Below are 23,018 nucleotides of genomic sequence, written 5' to 3'. Positions count from 1 at the left end.
GGACCCGTCCTTTATCCCAGGCGGCTGAAGGTAATCCTGTCCAAAGGCTCCCTATCCCAGTAGCTGAAGCAGGTGACGGTCCTAAGGAGGAGTACATGCAGCTGGGCCGTACTCGTCTCCCTGCAGAGGAACATCGGCGCCGTCTAGCAGCAGGGCTCTGCCTCTACTGTGGACAGGATGGCCATCGTGTTGTGAACTGTCCAATAAAGAACAAGTCAGCCTCAGGTGAGGACAAATTAGTAAGCCGGATTGTGTGTGTTTCTGACTCTTCCCGTCTGCAACCTCTGGTTCTTCTCAGTTCTGCCTCCCTGTCATTACAGCACCCAGTATTAATAGACTCCGGTTCGGACGCCAACCTAATGGACAGTAATCTCGCCCTGAAGCAGGTCTCGGCCTGACGCCCCTTGAAAGACCGCTGGAGGCTAAAGCACTGGATGACCGGTTAATATGTTGTATTACCCAGCGCACTCAACCTGTGACTGTCCGGTTCTCTGACGGTCATTCTGAATCTCTGTCCTTTCATGTTTATCAGTCTGAGGCTCACCCCCTTATTTTAGGTTTCCCCTGGCTCCAGCGTCACAACCCCTGTATGGACTGGAGCACTGGGAAGGTCCGGGCATGGGGGGAGGGGTGCGCCTCTTGTCTAGTGGGAGGTATTCAGTCTGAGCCAGTATCCCAGTTTCCCCGCACCACGGTTGCCTCAGTCCAGTCCTTTAAGGTGGATGAGGCGGATTTCCCGGCCCTCAGTAAAGTACCAGAACATTATCATGACCTGAAACAGGTGTTTAGTAAGACCCGGGCTACATCCTTACCCCCACACAGACCCTACGACTGCGCCATAGACCTCTGGCCTGGAACCTGTCCCCCTAGAGGGAGGTTATATTCCCTGTCGGGTCCAGAGACCGCCGCCATGCAAAAATACATTGAGTCTCTGGCAGCAGGGTTGATTAGGCCGTCCTCGTCGCCAGCAGGGGCAGGCTTTTTCTTTGTAGATAAGAAGGACAAAACTGAGACCCTGTATTGATTACAGAGGTCTCAATGACATTACTATCCGTAACCGATACCCGTTACCCCTGATGTCATCTGCTTTCGAGCTCCTGCATGGAGCCCGGATTTTTACCAAACTGGACCTCAGAAATGCATATCATCTGGTGAGAATCAGAGAGGGAGATGAGTGGAAGACTGCATTTAACACCCCTAGTGGGCATTATGAATATTTGGTGATGCCTTTTGGTTTGACTAATGCTCCTGCTGTCTTTCAGGCCCTAGTTAATGACGTCCTCCGTGATATGCTCAACCTGTTTGTGTTTGTCTATCTGGATGACATTTTGATTTTCTCCCCCGATGAGGAGTCTCATATCCAGCATGTCCGTCAGGTTCTGCAGAAACTACTTGAGAATCAGCTGTATGTTAAAGCCGAAAAAGGGGAATTCCACCGGTCCTCCGTCTCCTTTCCTGGGTTCATCATTGGTGAGGGGAGTGTCCAGATGGACCCGGAGAAGGTCAGCACCGTCAGGGATTGGCCCACACCCACATCTCGCAAAGAGGTACAGAGATTTCTGGGGTTTGCTAATTTCTACCGCAAATTCATTCGGGGGTTCAGCAATGTGGCTGCCCCCTTGCACTGTCTCACCTCCCCTAAGACTGTTTTCAGTTGGAGCCCCGAAGCCGAGGAGACGTTTGGTCGCCTTAAAAAGGCTTTCACGTCAGCACCGATCCTGTCCGTCCCTGACCCGGCCCTGCAGTTTGTGGTGGAGGTGGATGCTTCTGATGTGGGGGTGGGAGCTGTCATCTCACAGAGATCCCTGAATGACAATAGACTTCACCCCTGTGCTTTCCTGTCACGGAGGCTGTCTGAAGCTGAAAGGAACTACGACATCGGGAATCGGGAGCTGTTGGCCATCAAGGTGGCGCTAGAGGAATGGAGGCACTGGTTGGAAGGTACGGAGGTCCCGTTCTTGGTTTGGACAGACCATAAGAACCTGGAATACCTGCGCTCCGCCAAGCGTCTAAACTCCAGACAGGCCAGGTGGGCTCTCTTTTTCACTCGTTTTAATTTTTCCCTGTCTTATCGGCTGGGCTCTAAAAATGGCAAACCTGACGCCCTGTCCAGAATGTTTTCTCCTACTGAATCTGTCCTAGAACCTGAAACAATTTTGCCAGAGTCCTGTGTTGTGGGGGCTTTTCAGTGGGCTATCGAGAAGTCTGTTATGGAGGCCCTGAAAGACTGTGACGTCCCGGAGGGGGTGCCGCCGGGTCGGCTGTTTGTCCCAGTTTGTCTCCACCCACAGGTGATCCACTGGGCTCACACTTCCAGAATGGCATGCCACCCGGGTGTTCAACATACTGTGTTCATCATTAAACAGCGGTTCTGGTGGTCCGGGATGGACAAAGAGGTGGCTGAATATGTGGCCGCGTGTCCCACCTGTGCATCATGTAAGCCATCGCACGCAGCTCCAGCCGGTCAATTACGTCCCCTGCCAGTTCCTAAGAGGCCATGGTCGGATATTTCCCTGGACTTCATGACGGGTCTGCCCCCCTCAGACGGTAACACCACTGTGCTCACTATTGTAGATAGGTTTTCTAAGATGGTTCAGTTTGTCGCCATGTCTAAGCTCCCTACTGCTAAGGAGACGGCTGAGGCTCTGTTACTTAATGTGTGTAGAATCCATGGCTTTCCTAGGGATGTGGTGTCCGATAGGGGTCCACAGTTTGTGGCCCGCTTCTGGCGGGCTTTTTGTGCCCTCATAGGGGCATCTGTCAGTCTCTCTTCTGGATATCACCCACAGAGTAATGGACAAACGGAGCGGTTCAACCAGGTTTTGGAAGCCGGTCTGCGTGTGTTGGCCTCTCATAATCCGGCCTCCTGGAGCCGTCAGCTGGTTTGGGTCGAGTTCGCACACAACTCGCTACCCTGTGCCTCATCTGGTTTGTCTCCGTTCCATGTTGTGTATGAATATCAACCGCCCCTGTTCTCGTCATCAGAGAGAGAGGTCAGCGTTCCTTCTGCCCAGGCCCTCATCAGACGTTGCAGGAGGACCTGGCTGCGGGCCAGACAGACTTCATTAAAGTCGGTCGGTTATTATAAGACCATGGCGGACCGCCGCAGGACCCCGGCGCCGGCCTATCAGCAGGACCAGCGGGTATGGCTGTCCACACGTCATCTTCCATTGAGGGTGGAGAGCCATAAGCTGGCGCCCAGGTTTGTTGGCCCGTTTCCCATCTCAAAAGTTATTAACCCTGTTTCAGTCCGTTTAAAGCTGCCAAGAACCATGAAGATCCATCCCATGTTTCATGTTAGCCAAGTCAAGCCTGCGAAGGAAAGCCGGTTGGTACCCCCCACCCAGCCCCCACCGCCGCCTCGGCTCATCGATGGTGACCCGGTGTACTCAGTACATCGACTCCTAGCGGCCCGCCGCCGTGGAAGAGGATTCCAGTACCTGGTGGAATGGGAGGGGTACAGACCAGAGGAGCGTTCCTGGGTCCCTGCGTCCTTCATCCTGGACCCGGACCTCATCAGGGATTTCCATCACCGCCATCCTGAGGTTCCTGGTCCGTCTGGAGCCGTCCCTTGAGGGGGGGGTACTGTCATATCAGTCCCCGGACTTTTACTTGTTTTGTCTGTCTTGTGTGTCGTTTCCTGTTTTATTTTGTTAAGTTTCCCTCATGTGTCATGTCTGGTGTCTTCCCTTCCCTGATTGTGTCCACCTGCTCTGATTACCTGACTCCTCCCTGATTGTCTCCACCTGTGTCCAATTGTCTTCCCGCCCTCTTGTGTATTTAAACCCTGTGTTTTCCCCTGTTCTGTGCCAGTTCGTTTTCCTCCTTTTTGGTGTGATTACTTACCAGTGTTTTTGGATCCTGCCTGTCTGTCTGCCTGTTGTGACCCGTTTTGCCCTTCGACCACCGACTCTGCCTGATCCTCGTCTGCCTGCTCATCTGACTTCGACCTGGTTTGTCCTCCACACCTGAGTATTCGCCTGACCCCTGTCTGTTCATCCGCCTCAGTGACCTAGCCTGTTTTCGACCTTCTGCCTGGACTATCGGTACGTGAGCCTGCCTAACCCCAATGTACGTTTGCCTGTCTGCCTGTCCTCCCGTGTATGACCTGGTCTGTCCCCTGACTCTCCTTTACTTTCTCCTAGTCGGGTTCCTCTCGTGTGCTCCCGACCTGGGCTGTAAAGTGGTTCACTTGGAATCTGAAGCCGAGACGATTCCCCAACACAGTCCCGCTGAAGAATTATCCATTACTTTCCTGTGTGAACCAATTACTCTGACTGTATTTAATAAATCCCCGTTAACTGTATTCCTGTCTGAGGGTCTTGCATCTGGGTTCAGTTCACGTACCATCAGTCTTAACACTAATATTACTAATATCACTACTACTACTACTTGTACTACTAATATTACTACTACTATACACCTACTGCTACTACTACTACTTCTACTACTAATACTACTAATATAACTAATATCACTACAACTACTACTAATATTACTACTACTATACAACTACTACTACTACTACTAATATTACTACTACGACTACTCCTACTACTAATACTACTAATATCACTACTACGACTACTCCAACTACTAATACTACTAATATCACTACTACGACTACTCCAACTACTAATACTACTAATATTACTAGTATCACTACTACTATTAGTACTACTAATATTACTACTACTATACAACTACTACTACTACCAATAATATTACTACTACGACTACTCCTACTACTCCTTCTAATATTACTAATATCACTACTACTCCTACTGCTAATACTACTAATATTACTAACATCACTACTACTACTAGTACTACTAATATTACTACTACTATACAACAACTACTAATAATAATACTACGACTATACAATTACTTTTACTAATATTACTACTACTATACAACTACAAATACTAATATTACTACTAATACTACTCCTTCTAATATTACTAATATCATTACTACCACTAGTACTACTAATATTACTACTACTACTACCCCTTGTAATATTACTAATATCACTACTACTAGTAGTACTGCTAATATTACTACTACTATACAACTACTGCTACTAATATTACTACGACTACTACTCCTTCTCATATTACTAATATCACTATTACTCCTACTACAAATACTACTAATATTACTAATATTCCTACTACTACTAGTACTACTAATATTCCTACTACTACTAGTACTACTAATTTTACTACTACTATACAACAACTACTACTACTAATATTACTACTACTACTCCAAATGCTACTAATATTACTACTCCTACTAATATTACCACTACTACTACTCCTACTAATACTAATAGTACTACTAGTACTACTACTAATATTACTACTACTCCTACTCCTCCTATAGTGACATCTGTGTATCCTCCTGCAGCTCTCACTGAGCTAAAGTTTAGCTAAACACAAGCTAACAGGCTACATGGAGTCAAACACTTGAGGACATTTAGCGGTAATGTAGCTAAACTGAATTCTTACCTGAGAGCCTGTGTGTGCTTCTCTTCTCCGTCAGACACCAAAATGACCTTTGTATCTGTTTATGAACTGTGTATTTACTTCTGCAGAAGAGCCTCTGACCTACTCGTACTCTACAGATGTGGCTCTAACAGTGATGGACGATTCCCGAACACATCGTTCAAAAGAATCGATTCATTTACGTAAACGAGTTGAATCACCTTCATCGATGCAGCCGTGCTTTGCTAATAAAACTGTCTATTATCTCATAAAATAGTCCTAATCACTCCTTATGTCTCAAAGGAAGCGGAGCCGGAAGTGTTGTGTGACGGGCTGAGTAGTAGGCGGGCTCTACCAGAGAGACTTGCGACACGCTCCAATGGGTGCTCGCTGCAGAACCAGAAGGGCGGAGCTGCACCAGAGTTAAACCCGCCCACCACCAGAGTCAGCCACGCCCACCAGTTCCAGAGATGAAGTTCAGGGAGCGTCCTCCAGTCCAGTGGTCCCCAACCTTTTTTGTACTACAGACCGGTTTCATGCATGAAAATTTTCCATGGACTGGGTAGAGGTGTGGGGGTTCCAATAACAAAAACCTTTGTCAGTTCAGAGCATGTGATCTAAAACACTTACACTGTACATCAGGCAATTCCAATGATTCAAAGGTAGAATATCAACTCACCCTAATGCAGAACCAGTGGAACCCTGGACTTGTTTCCCTGCAACTAGAGGGTCCCATCTGGGGCTGATGGGAGACCCACACTCCAGTTGTGTTCTGTAGATCCACTCTACTACTGTATAACTGTCATCGCAGAAAACCCAGCCACACAAAGATAATAATAATAATAATAATAATAATGGATTGGATTGTATATAGCGCTTTTCTAGACACTCAAAGCGCTTTAGATTATTGATCCATTATTCATTCGCTCTCACATTCTCCCTCTGGTGGTGGTAAACTACATATGTCACCACAGTTGCCCTGGGGCGCATGAGGTTATAAATGGAAGGATTTTAAGGACTTTTGTGACTTTTGCAGTGATATCCACATATTCTGCTTTGACTTTAATCCAGAATGCAAAGAGGTTTGAAGTTGTCTCAAACATGGATTGATGTGCTGAAGCAGTTTTGAGGGTTTCATGCTCATTAACTAGTTGGTCACAGCAAACTACGCATCGTCGTTGTGGTACTTGTGTGTCACCTGTTGTGATGAACCTGTAACTTAGGCAGGAATCATGATATTTCTTTATAAACGCAGCTTTCTGTTTGCAGGCAGTCTGTGACATCTTCTGCAGCCTCATCGTTTCATCGGTTCTTCCTGAAAAAGTTCTCCAGTGAATTTTGTTTTTGGCTCATTTCTTTAGCTTGTGTTATGATTGATTCATGAAATGACACCAGAGTCAGGAGCGGTTGTGAGGCGAGGGCGGAAACAGTCGCTTTCAAAATAAAATCTCAGCAAGACTAATGGAAAAAATAGCTTTAATATTTACCCTTTTTTTTTTTTTTTTTTTTTTGCAGCCTGGTACCAAATGATCCACGGACCAGTACTGGTCCAGGGACCAGGGGTTGGGTACTATTGCTCTAGTCTGTACATCTACAGCTCAGGTGTCAAACATGCGGCCCGGGAACCAAATCCGGCCCGCCAAAGGGTCCGGTCTGGCCCTTGGGATGAATTTGTGAAATGCAAAAATTACACTAAAATATTAACAATCCTTTTAGTTCAGGTTCCACATGCAGACCAATTCAGTGTCAAGTAGGCAGGACCAGTCAAATACTATCATAATAGCATAAAAATAATGTCAACTCCAAATGTTTCTCTTTGTGAATGTAAATATTTTCATGTATTTACATTAAAACAAAATATAATTTTGCAAAAAAGACAAATAACCTGAAATGTCTTAAGAGAAGCAAGTACACTTTTAATAATATTCTGCCTATTACTCAATGTTTTGTAAGTAAGTAAGTAAATTTTATTTATAGAGCACTTTTCACAGACAGAGTCACAAAGTGCTTTATCAATTCAAATCAGAATCAAATTAAGTTTACAGAGACCCAACAGAATCCTTCAGGAGCAAACACTTGTGATTGGTGACAGTGGCGAGGAAAAACTTCCCTTTAACAGGCAGAAACCTCGAGCAGACCCAGACTCCTGAAGGATGGCTGTCTGCCTTGACCAGTTGGGGTTAAAGAGAGAGAATTTTGTGTGTTTGTAGATCCACTGTGATCTGTAAGTTATAATGTGCATGTGTAAATGATAAACTGAGGCATAATATTGTTAAAATTACACTTATTTTTTCAGTTTGTTCATGTTATTCACATCTTTTGAAAGGATAGTGTGTAGATGTAAACCTGTTCATAATGTAAATTAAGTTTTTTTTGCTCTAAAACATAGAGAAAAGTTTGGAGTTGACATTATTTATATATTATTATGTTATCATTTTACTGGTCTGGCCCATTTCAGATCAAATTTAACTGAATCTGGCCCCTGAACTAAAATGAGTTTGACACCCCTGATCTACAGCATCACAACTGCATTAAAGTAGAGGCTTCAGTCACGGAAAAAATTATTAGACCATCAAAAGTCATTAAAAAAAAAAGTGGTTTCAATGTAAATCAATGAGTATTTTTTTTTGCCATGAGGGTCTGAACAAAACTAAACAAAAACTAGGGTTTATGCCAGTGTTTTTCAACCTTGGGGTTGGGACCCAACGTGGGGTCGCCTGGAGTTCAAATGGGGTTGCCTGAAATTTCTAGTAATTAATTAAAAAAAAAAAAAATAAAATACATTTTTTTAAAAATTACTAATAAAAAATATACATTGAGTTGAGAGAAACAATCCCAATCCATAAAAGACATGACAAACTGTGAAGCTGAAACTGAAGCACTGTGGTACTGTTTATCTGTCAAATGTTCATTGTGGTCAGTTTCAGATGCTGCAGCTCTTTCATAATTCCTAGTTTGAGTTATTGTTTGTTCAGTATTAATTATATTATATTATATATGTATAAGTGTATGTCCTTGGATGGTGGGTGGAAGCCAGAGTATCCAGGGGGAACCCATGGGGAGGAGATGCAAACTCCACACACTCCGTCTTTAAAATTCATAGTCTGTTGTTGAGTGCTTGAGCTTTCGTGGAAAGAGTGTTATTCCATGGCAATTTTTTGAAGCACGTCAAAGGTATATTTGAGGTCACGAGGGTTGCAACACGGCAACAGGTAACGGAAAGTCCTCCGGTCCCTGTGACACTACCTGACCTTCTGTCACTATGGCGACATCATCTTGTTCTGAGTTGCAGTCTGCTTTCAGATTGTAAATGCTAACCTTGGTCTCCTGGATTGATGTTTCACTGGTGACCCTAGAAGCACCCCTGGATAATCCTCAAGAGATATTAGCATAAACAATTACAGTGCTTTGTAATCGTGTTCATCCCTTCTTGGATTTTTCACCATGTCATATTATATCAGTGTTTTTCAACCTTGGGGTCGGGACCCAACGTGAGGTCGCCTGGAGTTCAAATGGGGTCACCTGAAATTTCTAGTAATTGATGAAGAAAAAATAAAAACTTACAAATAAAAAATACATGGTGAGTTGACAGAGACAATCCAAATCCATAAAAGACATGACAAACTGTGAAGCTGAAACTGAAGCACTGTGGTACTGTTTATCTGTCAAATGTTCATTGTGGTCGGTTTCAGATGCTGCAGCTCTTTCATAATTCCTAGTTTGAGTTCTTGTTTGTTCAGTATTAATTGTCAGCCTTTTAAATCTAAGATGGACTGACTGTACATATCCTGACTAAGGAAAATAAAATTCTCACTTTGTGCAGCAATCTCAACTTGGCTTTTCTGCGTCCACCCATAATAATATACATTACACAGACTAAATGTCGTCTAAAATTAATGTTTATTTGCAACATAGTATCACAAACTATTACATGATCAAAAACAAATGAATTTTATATATATATATTAAAAAAAAATCTCTGATTTGAATGTCTGGGTTCACCAGAAATTTGTGATGTATAATGGGGTCACGAGCCTAAAAAGGTCCGGAACCACTGGTTTTTGCACTTGTAGCAGCTAGGTTCCATGTCTGTATTTGGAGTATGCCATAAAATAATTTCACTGCAATTCTCCAAACAAATTCATTAGAGTCACTCGTCTGAAATATAATCTGGAGTTACAGGGGTTGGACAAAATAATGGAAACACCTTCACCTCAAGATGATAATGCCCCAATCCATACAGCTAGAATTGTTAAAGAATGGCATGAGGAACATTCTAATGAAGTTGAGCATCTCGTATGGCCGGCACAGTCCCCAGACCTCAACATTATTGAGCATTTATGGTCAGTTTTAGAGATTCAAGTAAGACGTCAATTTCCACCGCCATCATCTCTAAAAGAGTTGGAGGGTATTCTAACTGAAGAATGGCTTAAAATTCCTTTGGAAACAATTCACAAGTTGTATGAATCAATACCTCGGAGAATTGAGGCTGTAATTGCCACAAAAGGCGGACCTACACCATATTAAATTATATTTTGTTGATTTTTTAAGGTGTTTCCATTATTTTATCCAACCCCTGTATATTATAGTTATCATGGTGTTGTTCATCAGGTTGTCACCATACATTCTGCACCCCATTAGATCTAAACAAGTTGATGTTTTTTTCATGAAATGCTCTCAGTATCTCTGGTGCCACCCACACCTGTTGGTCTGATGAACCGCACCGATAAAATACATGTTCTGTGTAGGTTACTTTTTATCTGATGTTGGTCTGTTATCATTTCAGTCAGAGTGTCAAAGTCTCCACTCGGTGGTGGTTACTATGACAAAGCAAACATTTCACTGGAAGATGTTTATGGGTGAAATGTAAAGTAAAGATGATATTGAGTGATGATTAAAAAGGACAGAAACCTAAGTGTGCGATGTGTCAGAACTGAAATGTTAAAGCAACACCATGGAGTTTTTCAGCCTTCAAACTCTATTTTGACAGTCATTTTGGTGGTACAACAACTCACAATAGGTTCAATTACACATTCGTCATCGCTCCAGAGCGTTTGTAAAGCCTGCACTGGCACTATAGCAAGTGGCGTGATTGAAGTATTTACGTACTGACGAGACTTGATTGTTGGTCTGCGCCTTTTTCCCCGCCTGATCTACACCATAAACTATAGCTAAATGATGATCTGGTAGAAACTTCTTCAAAATCAATGATGAGTCAAGCCAGTCAGTCTTCAGAGCCGTACATGTGTTTATTTGCAAAAGCAAGGTAAAACACACGGAGACACACCCGGGGTTGGTCTGAAGGGTAGTTGAAAAATCCCCGTCTTTTATACATTTTTCTGGAGCTCGGGGCGTGATTTTCCGCAAACCCGGGCTCCTCCTATCAAATTCCCCTTTTCCGAGCATTTGTTTCTATTGGCTACCAATATTTAAAAACAACCGTATCTGGTGTCCGAATCATACCTTTTTTATATATGGTTGCCTAGACCCAGCCTCAGTTAAATTTCCCCAGGGATCTAACTTATTATGTTATCTTCCAGTATCAGCTAACATCTCCTGATCACTATCTGTTTTCTTTTAATCATGCCCGCTACATGTGTCGGGGAATGCTCATCATGTATTTCTAACTAAGCTGGTGGTGCGTCAAACACTCTTAGGTTACTGTCTAGAGGGAAATAACTCATGCATTCTACCTCCTGAGCTCATCTGTCAATCAGGTTTATTTTTCATCAGTATGACTGCATGTGCCAATGATCCACTCTAAAACAACAGTTTCCCTTTGCAAAGTGAAAGTGAACCGGCCCCGATGCAGTGCATTCTGCAGATAAAGCCCCCCTCATTAGTGATGCACGAATCAGCGGGTTTTGCTGCAACAGACATTTGAAATTTTGCCCATTAAAAGTAAATGGCATTTTTTTTAACCCATAATCAATCAATCAATCTTTATTTATATAGCACTTTTCATACATAGGACGTAGCACAAAGTGCGTTATATATAAGGACCCAGTGTGACTTTTGTGTCAGTTCCCAAATGAATTTTTCTCTCTGTTTAACCTTTCCAAAGTGATTTATCACCATTTATTATAGTATCCTCTGAATTTGGCCTTTGTTTCCAGTGAAAATCACCTATTTTTCTATGTTTAATTGACTGATTAGGAAGATGTTCCTAAAAGCTCAGGGTGAAGTTAAAGGTTAGTGTATCAAAACAGAAAAAAATGAAGAAAAGGTGACTTTTTCAGCAAAATATAGTGTCTCCATCCACTGTCATTGATCCAACTCCATGGGTTTTACTGGTGAATCAATGATGACTGTGTTTCCACGGTAACTATGGAGCCTCTGAACATCCAAATGGATCATATCTGATGGCCATGAAAAGGTGACAAACTGCATTTTACACCAATTATTTACATGTATTACATGTATTTACCCCTCCTGGTGGCCAATAAGTCCAGGTTGGAGCTGCTCCCCATCCAGGCAGGGGTGTAGAATTGTGTAGGGACGCTAGGGACACATCCCTACCAATATCCAGCTACTACTGTGCACTCACTATCAATACAACCACTGTCTGTTGTGTTTAGTCAATGATTATGGCACACAAAGGGTTAACAGTCAGTCTCTGCTAGAGGTCCTTCCTCTAACGTAAATATCACTCTCCAATTGGCTCTTTGGTTTTGCTAATGCACATGTGATTGGCTGTCCCCACTGTCACTCCATCTACTTGGAAAAGAAACGTGCAAGTTAGTGATGGGACTTTTGGCTCTTTGAAGGGAGCCGTTCAATCAGGAGTTGTTCACTGAAAAGAGTCGTTCAAAAGACTGGCTCTTTTATGTTTTCTGCATTATTTTGAAACACCAATGTTTTAATGACTAAATAGGCTACATGTGATGATTGACATTACATTTTAAAGGTGTTTAATTGGCGCGGCAGTAAATACTATCTTACCGTAAAAAAGAATAGTTAGTTCAAATGTGTGGGCGAAATACATGACATGAGAGGTGAAATTAGGCAAATGCTGGAATTGGACCAAAAACATCACGGTACATTATGTGGACTAGTCTGTAGCCTAAAAATGAAGAAGAAAATAAAACATTTTCTTCTGAAATAGCATTTTATTCTCCTCAAAACAAGAACAATAAATGTGTGTAAACATATGGAAAAAACTGCACAAAACACAACAGTGATTAATCACTGCAACTACTTAAATACCTGAACTCTATTCTCAATTCTACAGTTGCACGCCCATCTTTTCTTTCTGAAAAGTGCATCCACATACTACTCCTTTTTCTTTGGCTCATCACTCACAGGTGGTCACTCACTCACTCTCAAACTTTTCTATCCTCACCTCACGCTTCAAACTGTTTTTTTGCTAACTTCTTGCCATGAGACATGCGCAGTGCACAAGCACTCTTTTTTTTTCTGCTCGAACATTCTCCTCCTGCCCTACGGAGCCCGGGAGGGGACATGCAAAAAATAAAAATTATTGCGTTATAACGTAAAAGTATTGCGTTATAACGCAAAAACTATTGCGATATAACGCAAAAGTATTGCGTTATAACGCAATAGTTTTGCGTTATAATGCAATCATATATGCTCTCTCTTGATTGATGTCCGTACATAATACATTGTAATCCAGTTCGGTCCGACCGTGCCAGGTCTGACACGCCCCCCTGTCCTGTGTAGTATGACCGTAACTCTTTCATTATTAGTCCGATCGGAAAAATTCCAACGGTTTTTGAATTAAATTCCTATTTGCCCGGCTTCACGTCTGTGTGCAGCTTCATGGATACAGATGTATGTGCGCCAAGTGTGAATGATCTGCGCATGAGAAGGAGGATGTGCGCATTGTATTAAAATCCTTTATACTCCTGAGCCTCAGATGGTCCACCTGAACTGGTTTTCTTATTTTGATCATAAAAAGGTCGGAAAATATGCTTTGAGTCGTTTTGTCAATTTTTGCAGACCACTTCGAACGTTCAATATTGCAATCACTATTTGTTTTAATACTGTAATAACAATTTAAAATGACAAAAAACACAAAAACGGAATTAGTTTTTTTTTTTTTTTTTTTTTTTAGTTTTAGCAGAAAAACACTGAAATTAGACATGGATACAACATTTGAAAGTTAAATATGAACTTTAAAAGTATAAAAACTGTTTAAAACAAGCTGTGTGAGTATTTGCCTTTTATTGTGCAAAAACAGGGTAAAAATCCAAACTCTACAGGTGTGTGTGTCCCCCCCCCCCCCCACATACACACACACACACACAGGGCATTTGTCCGTTCTGTGTCTGCAGAGTGCCTTCATGTTCGTGGTTCTGCAGAAACAGTTGTGTCAGTTCACAGCTCTGATCCAGGCAGTGCTCCTATGGCACAGTCTGCACATGGAAAATAGTCTGTTGAAACGAAAAGTCCGTCCTCCTGTGGATGTGTTGAATGTCTGTGGTGTTTGGACTGATCATCATCAGTCTCTTCCTCCGTCCTTCATCTGTGTGTGGACTGTCTTCAGTCTCTGCTCTCATCACCAGAGCCTTTGCGCATCACCGTGACTTCTCTCTCTTCATCCTTGAATGTAACTACCGGTGGACACATGGAAAAATAACACACATAGAACAATGTATTAGACAAACAAAACAAGGTCAAATTGTACTATTGAAGAAAAAAAGTCACCGAACATCAGCGTATGCGCTCTTATTTTGGAGAGCGTCATGCGCACTTTTACGCACAGAAAGTCCAACATACTCCAAACTAACACATACTCTACACGGTTCGTACTTTATTCTATAAAACCACGATGCAGTATAAGCGTCAGTTTACACATATACAAAAGTGAAACAAGTAAAAACTCCATAGAAAAAAACAGACAGTGCTTCAGTCATGTAGAAAATCCACTAAATGGAACTGGGTGAACTTTACCTTTCTTCTTCAGATGTTGCTCCATCAGTCGCTCCTTCGGTCACAAATCCATCCGTAAACCTCCAGGGGGGTCATGGGACTTGGGATATCCGTCTTGCCTACATTTTCCAAAACTAGATCTAATCCGTTATCCACTCCGTTATGCGCTCCGGTTCTTCGCTCCATGAATCCGCTCTGCTGTGTGCGTCCCCAGTCACCGAATGGCTTATTTGGCGTCTTCTAGGACAGGTGCCCGTGAAATTTTTCGCACTGACCCGAGAATGTCCATAAAGCACAGAGTCTCAGGTTTCAGAAACCGTTGGAATTTTTCTGATCGGACAAATAATGACAGAGTTAGGGTCATCTGAACTACACATGCATAGGGCACAGGACTGCAGGTACAGGTGTGTCTGACCTGACGACCTGTCCGATCCCGAATGCAGATCCCAATGCAAAAACTATTGCGTTATAACGCAATACTTTTGCGTTTAAACGCAATACTTTTGCATTATTACGCAAAAACTATTGCATTATAACGCAATACTTTTGCGTTATAACGCAATACTTTTGCGTTATAACGCAAAAACTATTGCATTATAACGCAATACTTTTGAACTATTGCGTTATAACGCAATAAATTTTTTTCTCTTCATGTCCCTTCCAGGGCTCCGTACTGCCCAGTGCCTCCCCAGTGACGCTAAATTGACAGGCAATCGGACACTCCCTCTTTAAAAAAAAAAAAATGAACGGCTCTTTACAAAGACTCAGTTCCCATTGTTCATTTCAAAGAGCCATTCAAAAGATTCGATTCGTTCGTGAACGTCACATCACTAGTGCTAGTTGGACTGCTAGCGTAAGTTGTCAACATGTTTGCATTTGTGTGAAGCCTGCTACCGGACATTAGTCTGGTTTTGTCTGTCTTTTATGTTTGTCTGTCACTTCCTGTTTTATTTTGTTAAGTTTTCCTCATGTGTCTTGTCTGTTGTCTTTACTTCCGTTCCTGGTTCGTGTTCACCTTTTCCCTGATTACCTGACTCCGCCCTGATGTGTTCGACCTGTGTCTCATTGTCTTCCCTCCCTTTTGTGTATTTATACCCTGTCCTTTCCCCTGGTCAGACGCCAGTTCGTAATCTCTCGCAGTTTACCTACCAGCGTTTTGATCCTGTCTGTTCGTTTGCCTACCTGTGTTTCGACCCGTTTTTGTCATCCTGTTTTTGCCTGCTCCCTGTCGGTTTTGTCTGCCTCCATCTGCCTTCCTGGTTTTGGACCTCTACGCCTGGTTTTTTGGTACGTGAGCTTGCTTTACCCCTATGTCCTGTTGCCTGTCTGTTTGCTCTCCCGTGTATGACCTGTTTCCGTCCCTGACCTCCCTCTGCTTTTCCCTAGTCGGCGTGCCGACTCAAAACCCGGAGCCTAACCGTGGGTTCGCGTCCCTCGCCCGGAGGACGAATCCCTCGAGGATTTCCTTGGTTACTGTCCTCAAGATCCTGTTCATTATCACAGCCTTTATTTTTGTATCACCTGAACATAATAAACTGTAAACTTTTACATCCGCCTCCTAGTTCTGCATTTGGGTTCTGGGTCCGTACTATCAGCATTACAATTTGTTCTGCTTGGGTCATGTTACTCAGACAGATTTGAATATCAGTGGTATCATTTACATTTACATTTGTACATGTGACTGTTTGCCTGCATTTGTGCGTACGTCCGTGCGTGTGTACTTGGTAATTAAGATTTGAAGAATGTCAAAGAAAAGAAAACTGGATGGAATGCACTTCTTTACGAATCAAAGTGTAAGTTAGTTCAAGGGTATAGAACTGTAGAGGCTCAACACAGATACTGAATAAAAGACACTATTTAATGCCAAACAGAAACACTTTTTAAAAGTTATTTTACTTATTATTTTCATGTATTTCTATGGAAGAGAGCAACTGTTTAAAAACACAAATAAAGAAAGTTTGTGGGGAAAATACTATAAAACCTCAGATTGTAAATGTGATTCTTCATATTTGTGGGGAATAAATGACATGTAATAATTGAAACATTACAGCCTTTTTTGCTCTGGCAATAACTGTACCATCAAACTCTATGATCTATTATCTGTTCATATGTCATGCATCAACATATTTATGCCAGGTGACAGACAGCAGAGAGGCAGGAGGTAGAGGAGGAGAAGAAGGAGGAGGTACAGCAGGAGAGGCTGGAAATTCACAGATGAGGTTAAATAATAATGCACGTTAGTCATGAGAACAACATCACAGAATGCATTAAATTCTTGTATTGTCTTTAGATATCCAGATATATATTGTAAACATGTCAATTACTGAATTTTTTTTCTGGCTATGATTGTTTACTCGTTTGATCAGCCCTACATGACATGAAATTACGATTGCAAATGCAAAAAAACATCAACTTTCAGGAGTGCTGCCTTTGAGCACTTTTGTGTGCCTACCAATGTCAAAATCAAACCTACTCCCTTGCATCCAGGTGATGATACTTCCCAAAAGGATACTCCCTTCTGCACAGGTGTAGAAGTTCTCAAGTATCCTGACAGGGAGTCAGAAGTCCTGCAGATGTCTGAGGCGGAATAGACACTGACGGGCCTTCATCCCCAATGATATTACCAAAGTTAAAACTGTTGCCTTGAACGCTGACTTCTGGTGATTTTCTTGAAGACCCATTAGAAGTTTTTGACCTGCAGAACAGAGTCAACTCTATTAGACCATCAAAAGTCATCAAAAACAATGGTTATTCAATCAAGTACTAACTCCTGTGTGTATCATGTGACTAAATCAGAAAAGAAAACATGGAATGTCTAAAAGCAATGTTTTTATTAGTACAATGCTATAGCTATGGATACAAGAACTGCAGTGATTATGGTTTTTATCAAGAAAAAATGGAAAATGGATAGACATCAGCTCTGAAATTAAAATACTATGAGTTATTTTTCTTGTTATCATTATATTTGTCCTAACAAATGTACCTGTAGTTGTACCAGGCATTAAAATGAACAAGAAACTGAAGAAAACAAGGGTGGTCTAATAATTTTTCCCGCGACTGTAGGTTTTATTTTGATTTGGGACCCCTGTTCCACGTCACTGTCCATCATTTAAACTAATGCTTTATAGCTCTTTGCCATGAATGTTTAATGCATTGGTCACTTAAACTTTGTTCTCATATTTTGCTAAAGTGTTGGTTTCTAGTTCCTCTTTATGTAGAAAACATAGTGATACCAAGAATTAGACAGCTCGACCACATTCACACCACTCAAAGGAAGCTCTAATGGTTTGCATTTGCAAATGTTACACATGCAATTGTGTTTAAAAATGAAATGTTATTGAGTTTTCAAAACATAGCCATGAATAAATATAAAAAGAAGGTATAGCTTTTATGCACCTATAAGTGTTATATCAGGAGTTCATAGAACATGACTGGGGAACCAGTCCAACTAAGACCTAAAAAAAAAACAAGGGAACTGATCCATCATAAAATACCATCAGCAGAAATGGACAAAATGTTAATGCACATATGATTCCAGATCATATGTATAATAATCTGAAAATGTCCATTAGTTCTGTAGTTACTACACATACGTTTTAGACCATATATTTATATAAAGTAATGGCTTTAGGAAATATCCTGGGGTAATCTGGGATTTATCTATTTAACCAAAGCATATCTGAGATGCATATTAATTTGCTAATATTTACCATTTGCTATTCACTAGTTACAGCATCATTAGAAATGAACAGCATCACTTGGAGAAGAGAAAAGGTAACATTCTCATGCAGTGAGCAGAAGTCTAAACATGTGAAAGCTGTGGTGGTTAGGGTGTGAAGTGGTTTGTACAGAACAGAAGTAAGAACAAACCAACTGAAGTCAGAGAAAAAAGAAGACATGATAAAATGTTGGCAGTTCTTTAGTTCTGTTCTTTGTCTGCTTCTGTTTCAAGCCTGTCATCAGTTCAAAGAAGAATTTCTCTGACACAGAGCAACAAGTGCTGGATGTTGAGATGGGGTTTATCCTGGTCTGGTCCCTGACCTGTTTCTGTGAGTATATGACAAGACTTTATGTTTGAAGAAGTCAGAGATTAAGGAAAATGCTGTGAGGAGAAACTATCCTCTGTGAGACCTGTGCTAACACAGACTCTGTTGGTCATGGAGGTCATAGTTTGGACTCCAGATGTTATTTCAGTGCTGCTGTAAAGTACAGTTTTTATGTTTTATCTAATGATATTCATTCTTTGTTGTAGTGTTGAATATACACCTCTGCAAACAGGCCACAGGTAATCCACTGTCTTTATTTGTGTGATTTTAAATGGATTAAATCATTAGATATTCTGTTACCAAGTTGTCACTGTTTATATTAGTGTCATCATATCCTTAATTATTGTCAGTGAAATGTACATTAAAGTCTACGTTCAAGCTGTTTTACCTGATATCTACATTTTCATTTATGAATTCAGGTGGCAAAGATAAAATACTGAAATAATGTGCATTACAAACTGCAGATATGATGCACTGTGTGTTTAATTCTGAAATTCAGACTTCACATTTGATGTTAAATTTTTCTCATTCTTATATTTTGTTGTGTATGTGTTTGTGTATGATCAGTGACAGACTGGGCCGTTTGGACCTGTCATCTACACCAGTCTAAGAAACTGCATTTTGCCAGAGTTACAGTATTTATATGGATTGAGATGATGAGTGGTGCAAAAGTTCTTAAAAATGTGATTTGATAAGTGTTATCATGTAGGTGTTTGAGGGTTAACTCATATCCAACCACAGAATGACCCTGACACAGCTGTTCTGAACCTCCAGGGCCCAATAAAGAATTTGGTCCTGTGACACTGAACAGACACACAATGGATTTTTAATCAATCAAAACAAATCTATGTGCTGCTTTAATTATGTGCAAATGGACTGTGACTTGAAGCCACATTTTCCTAAAGTTAATTTCCTTTTGCCTAAACTGAACCACAGACAGACCACAGGCCCACCTGACCATGGACACAACATCCATTCACCAGGGGTTTGTGACCCTGACCTGCTCTGTGAATTCATCATCATCTGAATGGAAATACTACTGGTACAGAGGCAACAGAGTCTATTTTTACCAGACCACATATTCACAAACAACTGCCTCACCTGGAGGAACCTATCAGTGCAGAGGAGGCAGAGGATATCCAGTTCACTTCAGTGACTACAGCAATTCAGTTGGTAAAAATAAAGCTCACTGTTTGTCAATATAATGTTCAGCACACCTGCAGATATAATGCATTATGTGTTTATGAATACAGATTATATCTAACACTGAGACCTAAGATTTAATGTAAATATTCTCTCCTTTTCATATGTGTGGTTTCTTCAACATGAACAGTAGCACACAGGGTCGTTTTGACCCTTGATCCAAACTGGTCTGAGATATTTTATGGAGAGGCGTTGACACTCAGATGTGAGATCCAGGATGGAGGAAACACTGGGTGGACATATGAATGGACAAAGGACACATTAAACATACCTCCAACGACAAATGAATACAGAATTACCAGAGCTACTACAGCAGACCGTGGATCCTACAGATGTAGAGGAAGAACAGACTCATCTGTCACAACAGAGTGGAGTAATGTCATTGAATTGACAGTAGCAGGTAAGATGAAGCATCTGTTATTTATCAGACTGTTTATAACGCTTTAATCTGAGTGAATAAAACAACACAGGAAACAGATTGAATAGAAGAAAACTGCTGTCATATCCATCACCTGTAACCAGATAAACCAGTAGGACAGTTCTGTTATAAGAACCCAGGTTAGGGTTAGGTTTCGGCTAACCCTAACCCTAACCATCCAGGTGCTGCAAAGGTATCTTTATATTCATTTTAGCGAAAATCTAATGGATTTCTACAACCTGTTTTAATTCCATCTTAATTTGTTATGTCTGTAATTAATTATGTCACGACATTTGCACATATAAGGTCAAGACTTCCGACGAACATTTCTTAGAGTACGCCATAATTGTTTGTCAGCAGCAGCGGTTGTAGTAAAAACTGAAAATATGTCCAAACGTCGAGCCGATTACCTAAAATGTTCAGTTGTTTGTTCAATGGGACAGAGCAGCACAGCCAACAACCTGGAGGGGGTGGGGTCATTTGCATTTAAAGGGCCAGCACTCTGGTGTCATTACTCAGAAATAGGGTTGAAGATGGACCTGTGGAGTTGAATTAATGAAGAATTCAGACCCAAGCCCAAGACCCATTTACAGTTTATGTAGACCACAGGGAAATGTTTTCAAATGCATAATTCCATTTTAACCTTTTCATGCATGAATTATGATATCCTTACCCAATGTATTTTTCCTGAGAGTTTTTATTCCTTTTTAGGCATGAAAAAAATCAATGCAATCAAGTTGTTTTTTTTTAAGAAGTTAAAAAAATGGCCACTCCATGTATTTAATTTTTGAAGCAAAGAAACATGTATTTGAAACCTAATATCAGAAAGTGATATGGAAAACTACACAATAAAAACATTCTTAATGCTACTAATCAGATGTTTTCTCACAATTTAACACACTCTAATACTAGTTATTATTCATTTCATGGAGATAATACGCAAAAAAAACCCTGTTACAATCTAATAACAATTAGCAATTGATTTACAGAAAAAAAAAAAAAACAAAAAAACATGTCACTGCAGGTCAGGTTTATCAAGAACAGCAAAGTTACAGTAATGGTATGAATGTCAGTGTATGGGATGATGCATAAGCATCCACTGTGTCGGCTGAAATGCAAATAAACCAACAAAACAAAACTCATGAATATACAAGAGAACAGCTGTAGAATAACTGTCCACTATAGTGACCATTGTGCATGAAAGGGTTAAAAAAGCAAGGGGGGTGGCATGGGGGGGCCCACGGATCTGCCTTGGCGGAGGTCTGCGCTCTGTGAGTGCTTCTAGTTACTTCTGCCAAGGAGGTTGTTTTTGCTGGTGTTGGTTTGTCTGTTGTATTTGGATGAAAATTTCAGGAAATGCTAATACTGGCACAAGGAACAAATGATTAAATTTTGGTGGTGATGGGGGGGCACTGATCTGCCTTGGCGGAGGTCTGCGCTCTCCGAGTGCTTTTCTAGTTTAACATTAAATTGTACTCTGAGAACTACGGTGGCCTACGGTGGCACTTCATATACAGAAACATTTGCACAATGCATATTAAAAGAACACGCTGCATGTAAGTCAACAAATGCCAGGGGAAAATACAGAAAAGCGCTGCAAATACGGAAATGCTCTGTAAGAAAAGAGTGCTGCAGAAACTAAAACAAACGCAAGAAGAAAACGCTGAATATTCACTCACACAACAGAAGTCCTCCAGGCCTCCAGGGGCAGCGCTGAGTTTACACCCGAGGAGCAGACAACGCCGAGAAGAACAGTTTATTTTTAATCTATTTATTTTGAACTAAATCTTAATTGAAGCTATACATGCATACAAAACAAATATTTTTATCAAAAAGATTTTTTTTTTTTTTTTTTTTAATTTTTTGTCATATATATATTTTTTTTGTCAAAAAGAAAAATCGCCCAAACAGATAAATTAGCACAATGCTTATAGACACTAAAAGAAAAAAAAAAAAGATTAAAATATTAAAAATATAGAGAAAAAAAACAATCCAGCAGAGATTCAATTCAGTCCATTTTGAAGAGTTGTTGATAAATTGTCAGGGGTTTTGTGCTTTTTTTGTTAAAGACAAATTCTAGTGAGTGGATCATGAAGAATTTAAAGTTTGGGAATGTTTTGGCATATTTACTTCTGTGTATGTGGAAATTACCCAATAAAAATATCAGATTAACTATAAATTCAAGATTACGCATGTCGTTCAAAGTACATTTTTAGATGTTATAACTATACTTTTATTACATTTAGATACAATAATATTTTCAATTTTAGACCAAAAGTTAGAAGAATGCACACAATGAAAGAATGAGTGTAAAGTGGTTTCAGGGAGAAGAACAGTTTATGGTGAAAGGATTGAAGTGATGTTTGAGCACTGAGACGTAAAGGTACGTATTTTTGCCATTGTCTGTTACTTGGGTGTAAACTCAGTGCTGCCCCTGGAGGCCTGGAGCACTTCTGTTGTGTGAGTAAATATGCAGCGTTCTCTTCTTGCATTTGTTTTAGTTTCTGCAGCACTCTTTTCTTACAGTTTCCATAGTTGCAGTGCGTTTCTGTATTTGCAGCGTTTTCCTCTGGCATTTGTTTTCTTATATGCAGTCTGTTCTTTTAATATGCAAGTCATTTCTGTGTATGAAACATGTTTGCTCCTGTCGGCCACCGCAAAGAACCAGAACAAAACATGTAATTGCATTTCTCTTTCTATTTAACAAATGACCCAGTTTAACCACCCTACCCTTTGTTACACAAGTCAGTCTAATATGATATTGATAGACAATTCAGAGACCAATTAACCCGTTTAATGTTCATATCTTTGGCCAGAGTACCCTGAGAGGAAACATATAAACTCTGTAAAGAAAGGCCTCAGTCTGTACAAAACATGTAAAACATGTTCACCCAGTACACAGCTCAGTGTTTATTTGTGTTAATCATGGAAATCACATAATCTCATGACTCTTCAAATATTTGAGAC

The 23,018-nt window shown here is 40.9% G+C and overlaps 2 protein-coding genes across 2 annotated transcripts in view; one reads left to right on the top strand and one right to left on the bottom strand.

Annotated features, from left to right (window-relative positions):
• acox3 (acyl-CoA oxidase 3, pristanoyl) overlaps nt 1-5,843 on the bottom strand; it is a 53,349-nt gene extending 47,506 nt beyond the window's left edge. The window contains exon 1 of the mRNA XM_030162738.1: nt 5,517-5,843. The gene's annotated coding sequence lies outside the window, so the exon portion shown is untranslated. The remainder of the gene's footprint in view (nt 1-5,516) is intronic.
• Nucleotides 5,844-18,268: 12,425 nt separating this feature from the next.
• The window catches only part of LOC115438981 (uncharacterized), a 238,205-nt gene continuing 233,455 nt past the window's right edge, over nt 18,269-23,018 (top strand). The window contains exons 1-4 of the mRNA XM_030162877.1: nt 18,269-18,433; nt 18,637-18,669; nt 19,367-19,603; nt 19,764-20,033. Of these exons, the coding sequence (XP_030018737.1) occupies nt 18,397-18,433; nt 18,637-18,669; nt 19,367-19,603; nt 19,764-20,033 (577 nt within the window). The 5' untranslated portion in view covers nt 18,269-18,396. The remainder of the gene's footprint in view (nt 18,434-18,636; nt 18,670-19,366; nt 19,604-19,763; nt 20,034-23,018) is intronic.

Source organism: Sphaeramia orbicularis, chromosome 18 (genome assembly GCF_902148855.1).
Source record: "Sphaeramia orbicularis chromosome 18, fSphaOr1.1, whole genome shotgun sequence".
Classification (NCBI taxonomy): Eukaryota; Metazoa; Chordata; class Actinopteri; order Kurtiformes; family Apogonidae; genus Sphaeramia; species Sphaeramia orbicularis.
The sequence above is the reverse complement of the archived record's forward strand: the minus strand, read 5'-3'. Positions and strand labels throughout refer to the sequence as shown.